The sequence below is a fragment of the Boleophthalmus pectinirostris genome, unplaced genomic scaffold (assembly GCF_026225935.1).
Source record: "Boleophthalmus pectinirostris isolate CB_2022bp ecotype Guang Dong unplaced genomic scaffold, ASM2622593v1 HiC_scaffold_19, whole genome shotgun sequence".
Lineage (NCBI taxonomy): Eukaryota > Metazoa > Chordata > Actinopteri > Gobiiformes > Gobiidae > Boleophthalmus > Boleophthalmus pectinirostris.
In genome coordinates, this window is record NW_026571140.1 from 6,642,176 (window position 1) to 6,655,799 (window position 13,624).

Below are 13,624 nucleotides of genomic sequence, written 5' to 3' on the forward strand. Positions count from 1 at the left end.
GATAAACGCAGCTGACGCACGATCGCACTCGGGGTTCACTCAGGGGCGGTCCTAGATTCCAAGTTCTAGTCCAGGATTAGTCCTGGTTTGGTCCTGGTTTAGTCTTGGTTTAGTCCTGGTTTAGTCCTGGTTCAGTCCTGGTTCAGTCCTGGTTTAGTCCTGGTTTAGTCCTGGTTCAGTCCTGGTTTAGACCTGGTTTTGTCCTGGTTTAGACCTGGTTCAGTTCTGGTTTAGTCCTGGTTCAGTTCTGGTATAGACCTGGTTTAGTCCTGGTTTAGACCTGGTTCAGTTCTGGTTTAGTCCTGGTTTAGACCTGGTTTAGTCCTGGTTTGGACCTGGTTCAGTTCTGGTTCAGTCCTGGTTTAGACCTGGTTCAGTTCTGGTTTAGTCCTGGTTTAGACCTGGTTTAGTCCTAGTTCTGGTTTAGTCCTGGTTTAGTCTGGTTCAGTCCTTGTTCAGTCCATATACGGTGCAAAAGTTCAGCATCTTAACAGTTCTTTTGGTGAGAGTAAATTAAAAGTGCTGCAATAGTCGTGTAATGTTTTACATTTTAAATGCAGTAATATTGTAATGTAACAAATGACTTTGAAATGACAGTAACAAGTCATAAATAACACATTACAGTTTTAAAGTCACTTGTCCAACAGTGTATCTTGTAAAGTTGTTGTAAACTAGAAGTCAGTTTGAAAAATAAATGCAGCCTTTCATTTACAGATCTCATCTAAATATAAAATGAACTGAACTTTGAACTAGTTCAAAATTTAAATTGTGAACTATGAACGTGAACTATTCACTTTGAACAAGTGTGAACTGAACTTTGAACTAGTTCATGAAAAGTGTGAACTTGCACAACACTGGTAAGATGATTATCAAACTGTAATTAACTGAAATCCTAAATATAATTAGACAGAGTGCGTTGATGAAGTCATTGTGTGTGTCTGACACAGTGACAGTTTCAAAGTGAAACTTGGGTCTTAAAAAGAGCAGCTTCAGTTTCCCCAGAGGTGTGATGTAACCTCCACACTGCAGCGTCCACAAGACATAACACACTCTCAAAGCTTTTGGTTTGAACTAAGTTTCTCTGTTCACACAGTCAAGTTCAACTGGTGCCTGCTGTGAAGAACACGGCATGCTGGGTAATAAAATTGTGTAGAATCAAGCACATGTACCAAACAAGATTCAAACTCCAGTCCTCAGAGCTCAAGTCCAGTGTCTTAGCAGCTGCCGTGTGCACAGAGAGAAACGCCTTTGACGTAGAAATAAAGCAGCAGATTACCTTATTAGCAACAGTGAAAAGGCTCAACAGAAGGAAAGTGATTTGAAGTGTTAATATTGATGATGAAAGATTTGAGAAGGTTTTAGGTTAAAACAGCTTCATGCAGAAGTGTAAGTAAGAGGCACTTTGGCTTCATCTTGTGGTTAAATGTACAAACTGCAGAAGAGCCAAGAAAGGTTTCCAATAGAGAGAGCCATTCACAAATCAGTCACAATATTCAATTTAAATTCATATTAGAAAAAACTATGAGAGTGACACATGTGAAAATGGATCATCATAGAAGTAGATGTTGAAAAATGTCCTTCTTTTGTGCCCCCTTTTTTCTTGAGTTACATTAAAAGTGGAGTATGTAGTAGTAATGTAGCTTGAACTGTTGGTGGTAAAACAATTCTGCTTTCTGATTGGAACATCATCTTGAACCAGAACACCACGTGGTAAACAACTTAACCATCATGTCTACTGTTTTTGTAATTAAGAATAAATCAGCATGACAATAATCTATTTTTTCTGTTATCTGCTTGTTGTCATGGAAACGTCTTTGCTTTGCCTTGAATGGTTCACAGTTGTTCAATTACAGATGTTGTTTCAGCTGGAAAATACCTTGGAAAACCTGTATTCTTAGTGTGTGTGCTCGCCTTGCCACAGATCTAACCTGCAACTTGGCCTATGCAACACCACCTGCTTGTCTCCATGGTGATCAGTAAGTTTAATGCCATACCAAGAAACATTCATGGCAAAGCAGTAACATCTATGGAGTCAAGTATCCAGTAGACTATGAAGGTAAATATGTTGCAAACTGGAAGAGCATGTAAACTTGATTTGAGAACTTGTAGAATATAATGTGAAAAAGTGTAGAACAAAACTTTGAACTTGTAATTGCCCATTTTCATATATGTTTGAATTGACAGACAGAGACAAGTGATTTACAAAACATGACATAATTTGTTATAACCATTATTCATTTGTTTCTTCTTGTTGGGTTAACTTTAAGAGATGCCAATTAGAAGCTTCACCAACAACAATAACTTTGTCCTTAAAATAATAATAATAATAATAATAATAATAATAATAATAATAATAATAATAATAATAATAATACTTTTTTTTTTTTTTACGTTAGTACCCCCATACGTGAACCTAAACTAGTGACCAGCCAACGTTCCACAAAACACACACTTTTCAATCCACGAGGCTTGACACCGAGCAGCCAGGACATCTGACAGCATAACCGACCAAACAGTGGACAGCGCGTAACAGCGGCACTTGTAAAGATCAACATTAAATACACACAGGAGCTTTACATGATGATCCATAACTCAGATCGGGCATATGTTAAATTATAAACTTGCAAATTGTAATTAGAGAACAGCGGTTGTTTACCTGTGCACGACAAGGCGGGGCCCTATCCCGAAGGTGCGCCAAGGTCAGAGAATGAGATGCTAGGGGGTGTGCCCTTTTACAAGCTCACATGTTACCTTTACAGTTACATAATTTTTTTTTAAAGGTGTTTTTTGGGCCTTGAGACCAAATGGGGCTGAGTTGGGGTTGGTCCCTATCAACTTGTGATGGCCCATATAATAATAGTGAAAAAAATGTAGCAAAAGACATCCTGAGGAGTGGACCTGCTTCTCGAACTACAATAGCTCCAGTTTGAGCTTCACTGGACAGAGGTGTTTCTTGGAGAGAGTCTGTCTCTCAGGTGTGAAGTGGAGGATGAAGGAAACACAGAGTGGACTTATAAATGGAAGAGGACAGGAGTTTAAATTGAATATTGTGACTGATTTGTGAATGGCTCTCTCTATTGGAAACCTTTCTTGGCACTTCTGCAGTTTGTACATTTAACCACAAGATCAAGCCAATCTGCCTCTTACACTTCTGCATGAAGCTGTTTTAACCTAAAACACTTTAATTCATTAAAGGGTTCATCTCATGCAAAATAATTCTTTTCACATTGTATCTTCTGCACATAAACAAGCACAGCCAATGATGTTCATTATGTCTTCTTATATACTTTAACTTCTTAGGTTCCTTTTAAAGACAATGCAGTAAAGTGTATTTACCTTGTTGACATGTTTCGGCTGCTAGCTGCAAGCCATCTTCAGAACAGTTCTGAAGACTTTAAAAGGAACCTAAGAAGTTAAAATAAACAAGCACAATTTGGGTTTTGGAACATCCATTACACAATAGTTATGAAATCTTACTGATTTCTCAGAAGCAGTCACAGACCAAGAACTATGAAAGGTTGACTATTGCTCATCCCCCCGCCCATCCTGAGAAAGCACTCCGCCCTCCACACGTGACATAGGCTCTGAGTGAGCTGGCTGCATCATCGTTGTAGCAGGCTTTAGTTCATTGTCACGTGGGAGGGAGGCAGAAATACGCTGCAATTTGTTTAAAAAAAACGCCAAATTAATCTAAAAAACACTTCTGCGACAAACACAAGGCCCACACATCACTCTTAGAAGGTAGAAAGCTCTGAAAAGTTGATTTTGCATGAGATGGGCCCTTTAACTCCGTTGGTCTTTCACTGTTGAGCCTTTTCACTGTTGCTCCTCAACACCTCAGACTTAATACAGAGTTTGCCTCAGTCACGGCTGACACTGGTTCACCTGTTTGTACGAGCACATGTCACCAAACTGTGCAGGTCAGCAGGTAATCTGCTGCTTTATTTCTACGTCAAAGGCATTTCTCTCTGTGCACACGGCAGCTGCTAAGACACTGGACTTGAGCTCTGAGGACTGGAGTTTGAATCTTGTTTGGTACATGTGCTTGATTCTACACAATTTTATTACCCAGCATGCCGTGTTCTTCACAGCAGGCACCAGTTGAACTTGAGTGTGTGAGCAGAGAAACTTAGTCCAAACCAAAAGCTTTGAGAGTGTGTTATGTCTTGTGGAAGCTGCAGTGTGGAGGTTACATCACACTTCTGGGGAAACTGAAGCCGCTGGTTTTAAGACCCAAGTTTCACTTTGAAACTGTCACTGTGTCAGACACACACAATGACTTCATCAATGCACCGTGTCTAATTATAGTTAGTTACAGTTTGCTTATCATCTTACACAGTTTTCCCTAGTTTGACAATTTTGATGTGTGAATGCAGCCTAAATGTTACAAACATTATGTGTCATCCTGTTGAATGTCACCATGTCTTTTTCAGGACATTAAGACACAAGAGTCACCTGTCCATGTGGAACTGGAGCCATCTCCTCATCACTTTGGGCCTTTGGTGGGGCACAACAGTGTGTTTTGACTTGTGTATATAGAACTGATTGAAGGTGGTCTGACACTTTTGTAAAACATGTAAACTTCTTAATAAAAGCTTTTCTCTGCATGTGCTAAAGTAAACTGTAAAATGTCTTGTGAAATAAAGCCTCTTGAATATCTGAGACACTTCACTGTAAACAAAGCAAAGGCTTGGAAACTGTGGAATTTAAATATAAATAATATTTAGTTGAGTTCTTAAACTTTTTTTTCTTTACTGATTTTTCTGGCAGCCGCGCTTCTGTCAGTGTGCCCCAGGGCAGCTGTGGCTACAATAGTAGCTTACCATCACCAGGGTATAGAGTGAATGAATGCTGAATGAATAATGCTGAATAATGCTCTGTAAAGCGTCTTTGGGGACAGAAAATGTCTGTGAAAGCGCTATATAAATAAAGACTTACTTACTTACTTACTACATAATACCATAGATCTTGTATCATACATTTAATGTGTTTTGTATTCATATAACATGTAGAAAGTAGTAAATAAATGAGAATGAGAAGGTGTGTCGTGTCCATACTTTTGATTTAAAACAATGAATAGCCTAATAGTAAATCTAACTATGATAAAATAAATACATGTGTAGCTGAGTAAAAGTGTAAGGATCAAGATAAGATTAAATATCATTGATCCAGGTACATCCATTGTGCATTTTTTCATTCAGTTTTCAGACAATCTGAAATCTTTCTTGTCTGTGTTTGCACTTTGTGCACTGTGTCACCATGGTAACTGCTGCACATTCTACCAATAGAGACACATGTAGAACACCCTCAGCATGATGTCACTGTATCAATAGTCTGGTGCAGTGGGTGAACAGGAGTGTCCATGATGGAGAACTGTTTGTCCAGTGTCCTTCTGTCCCTCACTGTGACAAAGAACATTTCACACACCTGGAACATCCACAGATATGGAGTGTGGAGTGGACGCAGTGCAGAGTCTGTACTGAGGAACAGAGAGGACAGTATGTTATGGTGTAAAGATCACACTGAGACTTCTCCTCCTGTTTGTGTCTCGGAGCACAGCCTGTGTCCTGTCCAATGAGCCCTGTATTACTCCTGATGTGTCTGAAATCTAGTGACATTAGGACAAATATAATGGGGACAATCTGCTAAAGTGAACACCTTTTTGCACTCTATGTCATCATGTAAGTGGAATCGAAAAGCATTTCAGTGTGAAAAGGAAGGAAATGCAGGGTTTGCAGGTTTGAATATAAAGGTTTTGCCTTCCTCTCTCGAGTGTAGGTGAGAGTTTGTCTTTGTGCAGATCAGTGGTGGTTTAAGGATGGGCTCTCCTCGGGTCTGGTCTCTGCTCTGCTCCTGTGAGTACATTCACTTTAATACAAGTCCAGAGTCAGGCCTTTGTCCACTCTTTACTATTCTCATTTCAGATCTCATCGCTGTCCTCTGGGAAACAACCCAAGGTAACTACATTATGCTCCTTTTTTACTCATGTTTTGATTCAGTGAACTCCTCTCCTCTCTTCTGGTCATGCCCAGTTCTAAAATCACTTTGGGAAAATATATATAATGAAATCAAACGTTTAATGAAACTACATGGAAAAATAAAGTCAACTGTAATACTGCTGGAATGACTCTGAATGAAATCTCTGACAAAGGATATTAAGAATAAGTGCTCTCAAATGAATTACAACTCACTGGCTACAAAAAAGCTGAACTATAGAGAAGTGAAAAAATCAGAGTAAGTAGACTAAAGAAATGGAACAAATCACATTTAAAATGAAAGGTTTAGGAAAACTAAGACAATCAATGTGGGAGGAATGAGAGAACAATTTAACTGAAGATGTTTGCCTCAAAATAAGAAAAAACTGTAACATAAATCTGTACCAACCGACCATTAGACTGTAAGATTACCTGGAGAATACAAGTAATTGCACTGATATTATTCTTCTATCCAATGTCAACAATCTTCCTCTATTTATTTATTTATTTCCATTTGTTTTTGTTGTTTTTTTTCATATTTTCTTGAGCAAATAAGCTAGAACTATAATTTATATATTTTTACGTTTTATATATTATTTTTTCTATATTCTCCACCCTTCAAATTGATTTTCAGAAATCTAAATCAAAACCTGTAATATAAAGTCATTTTAAATCCTGAAAATCAAATCAGTAATATAAAATTGTTTAATGATCATGGTAATAAAAAAGAAGAAAAGATACAAGAATGACTCCAAAGAATAAAAGGGGATGAGAAATTATAGATAAAATAAAATACTTTGAGTAAGAAAGTTACATTATGGACGTATGAAATAGAATAAAGAAAACATGTACAATATTTTATCATATTTAATTATAGAAGAATCTTCAGTTGAAATGGTCAGAACTGGGAAGGTATTGTAAACATGAACTTTACAAACACAGAGGAACATTTCATGAAGGAAAGGAGAGTTGATCTGGTGTAGAACGAGTCTTGCTGTAAAAGAATGCACATTTCAAACAAACTGTAATAAACCTTGAGATGCATTTGTAACTAATACCAAAGTCAATAGTACATGGGTCTGTGCACAGGTGTGACTGTGGAAGCTCCATCCATCCATCCATGGCTCAGAGACTCAGTGACTGTGCGGTGTGTGGGGTCGACTGTAGACATGACACAGATGAACCTCTACAAAGATGACAGAATGGTGACAGAAGATCACTCTCATCAGATCACAAGGACACACACCACAGTGGAGCTCAACATCAACTCAGTGTCTGATACAGATCAAGGAAATTACACATGTGTGAAAAATGACAAGACATCATATGGTCAGATACCACTGCGGGTTATAAGTAAGTACCAACAGTGTAAAACTTTGTGAATCTGTTTTTATTATTCAATAAAACAACATATAAAAATATAAACTGTTGATTCCTGTTGTGTGAATGACTTGTCTCTGTGCAGGTTGGTCTCGTGTTATTCCGCTGAAAGCTTCCAGTAGGACTGTTCCAGTCCAGGGCAGTGTGACTCTGGAATGTTCTGTACAGGGATTTACAAACTCTCAGTGGCTCAGACGCTCTTCATTTAATGCCCCTGACTTTGAAATTCTGAATGTGCACACAAGTATTATCCATGTAACTCGTGGAGGAGTGTACTCCTGCAGAGGGGAGGATAAGTTGATCATCACTAAAGAAAGTAATGCAGTCGACATTTGGGAGACTGGTGAGTAAAAACACACTGTTCATTAGTTTGTTGTTGTTGGTAATAATAGAATGGGCTACATTAGGAATAGTGTAGTATGGTCTGGACACTTTGTTTGGTCACGGGGATCAGAATTAGAGAGAACTCAGAACAGCATAAAACCAAACACAACATCACACTGACTGCAAGTGAAACAGAGGTGGGTAGTACACAAATACAACTTAAAAATATTTAAAGAAATTGTACTTTTTTAAATTGTACTTTTCAAAGTACTTTTCTAGCTGCATACTTTTACTCCTACATGAGAAATATTTTTTTTGCATGAACATTAACTTCAAATTATAAATCAGATGTTATGACAGTTACTCTTATTGAGTAGTTGTTTCTCTCTCTAGTTATATCTAGTTTTTCAAATTTTTTACTCTTTAGGCTTCTTGTGGAATTTCTTGGACCACTACTTTGTACTTCTACTTGTGTAATATGATTTAGACGTAACGTTACTCTTACTTGAGTACAGTTTTTGGTTACTCCACCCACCTTTGAGTGAAAGTGGTGGGGAGATGAACAGTGAGACATGGCAGATATAATCACAGTAACTGGACACATTTGAATGGATTTGCAGGTCTACCACTGCAGATGCCTTCATGGCCCTGTCTCAGAGACACAGTGACTCTGCGGTGTGTGGGACCCTCCAACAAACACCTGCACTTCAACAAAGATAGAGTCATAATGAAACCAGACACAAACCATCAGTTTAACCGGACATCTGAAACAACAGTGGATCTGATAATCCACTCAGCCTCAGAATCAGACCAGGGCTGGTACTCCTGTGGGATCGATGGAGCAAGAGTGTACACAGGGCAAAGACTTACAATATACCCAGGTCTGTAGTGTCAAGAGTCTTTCAATAATGTTTTTATAATGAACAGACAAACTCCTTTAGCTCTACAAACAGCCTTGTCTATCTATTTTCCTTCTACAGGCAGAAGTATTAATCTGAGCACAGACAGGTTCTTCATCCCAGAGCGTGGTGGGGTGAGGCTGAGATGTCAGACACAATGGATTCAGAAATATCAATGGATCAGACGAACTTCTGCTCATACTTCTCACTTTGAGATCTTAAATGAAGATACAGCCACTATCTCTGTACATCGTGGAGGTGTGTACTCCTGCAGAGGAAAACAAGAGCTGATTCTCACACCTGAAAGTGACTTTGTCACCATTTGGGAAACTGGTGAGTGCATTATTCCTACACTGTATATCTCAGCACCAACAATATGTTCCTTCCTTTTAAATACTGCAACTATTTCTAGTACATTATACATTATCATGTGTGCCGTACGGTTATGAATTGAGAAGAATTTGTTGAGCAAAGTGTCCAGTGACCACAGGTGTTTCATAAGAGAAGAGCTCCTCTGGTTGCACTATATTGGGGCAGAAGTGGCTCAGTGGTGAGAGGACTTGGTTTGTAAACAGTTCAGAAATCCTTTAAAAATCAAACTAGACGGTGTAAGTGAGACTTTCCCAGACCTGAGAGACATGTCCAAGGTCTTCCTCTGGTCTCCTGCCTGTGGAACATGCTCCTATCACCAATTAAGTGATGCTCCACGAGGCCTCATGACTAAAAAGCCTTCAAAGACACGACTACTACAGATTACAAAATACACTTTTGACCTTTGACCTCTGTCTTCTTTTTCATGTGTTAATAATAGCTCCAGTTTGATGATGAAACATACAGTTGTCGTTCTTTACAGTGTCAAACAGAGCAGTGGTGCAGCCTGAGCCTGACTGGACAGAGGTGTTTGTTGGAGAGAGTCTGTCTCTCAGGTGTGAGGTGGAGGATGAAGGAAACACAGAGTGGACTTATAAATGGAATAGGACAGGAGTTATGTTACCTACAACAGTCAGAGAATATGTCCTCTCCAATGTGTCTGAGTCTGACAGTGGAGACTACAGCTGCAGAGGGACCAGAGGAGCATATGAGCAAACACAGTGGAGCCAGGTGACCAAGCTGCAGGTGACCGGTGAGTCCAATATGACTGTGGCTATGTTTACATGAAGACTTATTTTAAAATGTATTATACACTGACTTTAAAATACAACACTTATGTCAGTGACTCCACAAATGAACTGGCACATGTCATCAGGAGTTTTTGATGATACATTTCTGTTGGGCATGGAAACACACACAATTTTTTTATTTTATTTTATTATTGGCTTATCTCATAAGTATTTGAATTTTCTGGTCACATAAATGTGACTGCAGTGCTCTGTAGATAATTTGAGCTTATTTACACATTACTCTGTTTTTGCAGCAAAACAATAAAAGGTGTTAATAATAATATGTGTTAGCAGTTACCCCATAGTGGGGTAAAACCCCTCCTTAAAAAAGAAGTTTATACTTTTTTCACAAAAACTTGCTTAATTTCTAGTCAAATCTGAAAAATACATGTCAAGGCAGTCACAAAGTTGGAATTAATGCTGGGATATCTCTGATTTTCAAACCACTAAAGGAGGATGTAGGTACTTATATTTATCTGTAGTTTCTAGCTCTAACCCTTTGGAACATGGTTAATATTCATGTGCATTAAGTTTCGTGCCGTGCACATTTGTACAGCAAAGTGAAACCGAGGCAGATGGCCAAGGTGAAATCAAGGTGAAATTTGACTAATAAATGTTGTTGTTTTATTGTTTGTAAAATATTGTTCTTATCAGTGACCAGAGAGGAGAGTGTTCCTGTTTTGGCTGTGATGAGGCTGGTAGCTGGCATGATTGTCCTGCTCATTCTGTTACTGATTGTGTGGCACTACTGCACCACCTTTGGAAGGTCAGTAAAGTACAAGTCCTCACACTTAGGAATGATTTTAGTGCATTTTCAAAGGGGCATGAAACTTTTCTGGAGGAGGGTCTACTTTGCTATAGATGTTCCTTAGTATGACATTAAACTTCGTGATCGCCATGGAGACAAGCAGGTGGTGTTGCATAGGCCAAGTTGCAGGTTAGATCTGTGGCAAGGCGAGCACACACACTAAGAATACAGGTTTTCCAAGGTATTTTCCAGCTGAAACAACATCTGTAATTGAACAACTGTGAACCATTCAAGGCAAAGCAAAGACGTTTCCATGGCAACAAGCAGATAACAAACCCTTTAATCAATGTATTATGGTGCTCAATATAATATCTACTCAAAGGTCCCAGGAAACCAAGTGGACATCTGCTGAAGATCAGGCGACCTCTGCTCCTCACGGTCAGTGTAACATTTCATTTGGAGCAGTGTGGAGTCGATGAAAAATAAAAACCTCAAACACAAGTGTAACATCTAAAAACATAATACTGATACTGATGTTTTTTAGATCCATCCACCCATTCCCATGAGCTCCAAGTAATCTGTGAGTTTAATTATTATTCAGTTTGTTTTCAGACTGAACAACTAGTAACTATTCTGTTTTCTTTTTGTTTTTTTTGTCCAACTCAAATTCAGACAAGAGAAACAGAGAGCAGGAAGACGTCTGTGTGTTTTCTCTGAAGTACTGACACATTCAGCAGCAGAAGGTAATATTTGGTCATTGGTGTGTCCAGATGTGGTGTTCTGGTTCAAGATGATGTTCCAATCAGAAAGCAGAATGAGCTCCTCACAACTGAAACAGTTTGGATTATTGTGACTTTGTACCACCAACAGTTCAAGCTACATACTCCACTTTTAATGTAACTCAGGAAAATAGGGGGGCACAAAAAAAAGGACATTTTTCAACACCTACTACTATGATGATCCATTTTTCTCATGTGTCACTCTCATAGTTTTTCCAAGTATGAATTTAAATTGAATATTGTGACTGATTTGTGAATGGCTCTCTCTATTGGAAACCTTTCTTGGCTCTTCTGCAGTTTGTACATTTAACCACAAGATGAAGCCAATGTGCCTCTTACTTACACTTCTGCATGAAGCTGTTTTAACCTAAAACCTTCTCAAATCTTTCATCATCAGTATTAACACTTCAAAACACTTTCCTTCTGTTTAACCTTTTCACTGTTTCTCCTTAACACCTCAGACTTAATACAGAGTTTGCCTCAGTCACGGCTGACACTGGTTCACCTGTTTGTACGAGCACATGTCACCAAACTGTGCAGGTCAGCAGGTAATCTGCTGCTTTATTTCTACGTCAAAGGCGTTTCTCTCTGTGCACACGGCAGCTGCTAAGACACTGGACTTGAGCTCTGAGGACTGGAGTTTGAATCTTGTTTGGTACATGTGCTTGATTCTACACAATTTTATTACCCAGCATGCCGTGTTCTTCACAGCAGGCACCAGTTGAACTTGATTGTGTGAACAGAGAAACTTAGTCCAAACCAAAAGCTTTGAGAGTGTGTTATGTCTTGTGGACGCTGCAGTGTGGAGGTTACATCACACCTCTGGGGAAACTGAAGCCGCTGGTTTTAAGACCCAAGTTTCACTTTGAAACTGTCACTGTGTCAGACACACACAATGACTTCATCAATGCACCGTGTCTAATTATATGTTCCGATTTTACTTAGTTACATTTTAGCTTATCATCTACTGTGTCTGGTGGGATAGTACATGTACTAGTACAACACAAAATTGGTAACTAATTGGTAAAAAAAAAAAAAAAAAACTAAGAAAACCTGTCACATGTGCTGTGGTGTGAAATGTGCTAAGTCTAAATGTTACAAACATTATGTGTCATCCTGTTGAATGTCACCATGTCTTTTTTCAGGACATTAAGACACAAGAGTCACCTGTCCATGTGGAACTGGAGCCATCTCCTCATCACTTTGGGCCTTTGGTGGGGCACAACAGTGTGTTTTGACTTGTGTATATAGAACTGATTGAAGGTGGTCTGACACTTTTGTAAAACATGTAAACTTCTTAATAAAAGCTTTTCTCTGCATGTGTGCTAAAGTAAACTGTAAAATGTCTTGTGAAATAAAGTCTCTTGAATATCTGAGACACTTCACTGTAAACAAAGCAAAGGCTGGAAACTGTAGAATTTAAATATAAAATATAAATAATACTATGTTGAGTTATTTTTCTTTGTTACATAATACCATATATCTTGCATCATGTATTTGTTGTGTTCTGTATTCATATAAAATGTAGAAAGTAGTAAATAAATAAATAAAACATTGAATGAGAAGGTGTTTCATGTCCACACTTTTGACTGGTGGTTGTACAGTGCGACGTAAAACAAAGAATAGCCTAACAATACTGTAAAAACGTCTAACTGTAACAATGCACTGTGCATTGCGACTGAGAAATATAACAAAGTGCATCGTGTAAGTAAAGAAGGGGATTGCATTCATGAAAATATTTTAGGTTTTTCATAATTACAAGATAATTTTGTCATAATTACAAGATACTATAACTTTATCAATCAGATAGCTTGTTGCCACATTTCCTTTGTCTAGAACACATTTCTGTACTTGGATACTCAGATCTAAGTTAGATGATCTAACCAAGATGTCTTCTACTGCCACTCACTCTCTCCTGTCTTTGGGCTACTGTTCCCTAAGACTGAGGCACGAGCTGGCAATGGGCCAGGCAGTGTGTGAGGTGGACAGGAGAGGTGTATGTCGTGCTCTTGCGTGTGTGTGAAGTGGACAGGAGAGGTGTGTGTTGTGCTCTTGTGGACAGAGTGTGTGAGGTGGACAGGAGGGGTGTGTGTTGTGCTCTTGTGGACAGAGTGTGTGAGGTGGACAGGAGGAGGTGTGTGTCGTGCTCTTGTGGACAGAGTGTGTGTCGTGCTCTTGTGGACAGAGTGTGTGAGGTGGACAGGAGGGGTGTGTGTCGTGCTCTTGTGGACAGAGTGTGTGAGGTGGACAGGAGGGGTGTGTGTCGTGCTCTTGTGGACAGAGTGTGTGAGGTGGACAGGAGGGGTGTGTGTCGTGCTCTTGTGGACAGAGTGTGTGAGGTGGACAGGAGGGTGTGTGT

General features: G+C 39.0%; 1 protein-coding gene across 1 annotated transcript in view; it reads left to right on the plus strand.

The window, feature by feature from the left end:
• The first annotated feature begins 5,790 nt into the window (after positions 1 to 5,790).
• Positions 5,791 to 13,624, plus strand: part of LOC110162464 (uncharacterized) — a 31,333-nt gene continuing 23,499 nt past the window's right edge. The window contains exons 1-10 of the mRNA XM_055154819.1: positions 5,791 to 5,855; positions 5,925 to 5,957; positions 8,300 to 8,560; positions 8,660 to 8,911; positions 9,432 to 9,701; positions 10,393 to 10,504; positions 10,869 to 10,924; positions 11,031 to 11,066; positions 11,159 to 11,184; positions 12,411 to 12,492. Of these exons, the coding sequence (XP_055010794.1) occupies positions 5,819 to 5,855; positions 5,925 to 5,957; positions 8,300 to 8,560; positions 8,660 to 8,911; positions 9,432 to 9,701; positions 10,393 to 10,504; positions 10,869 to 10,924; positions 11,031 to 11,066; positions 11,159 to 11,184; positions 12,411 to 12,492 (1,165 nt within the window). The 5' untranslated portion in view covers positions 5,791 to 5,818. The remainder of the gene's footprint in view (positions 5,856 to 5,924; positions 5,958 to 8,299; positions 8,561 to 8,659; positions 8,912 to 9,431; positions 9,702 to 10,392; positions 10,505 to 10,868; positions 10,925 to 11,030; positions 11,067 to 11,158; positions 11,185 to 12,410; positions 12,493 to 13,624) is intronic.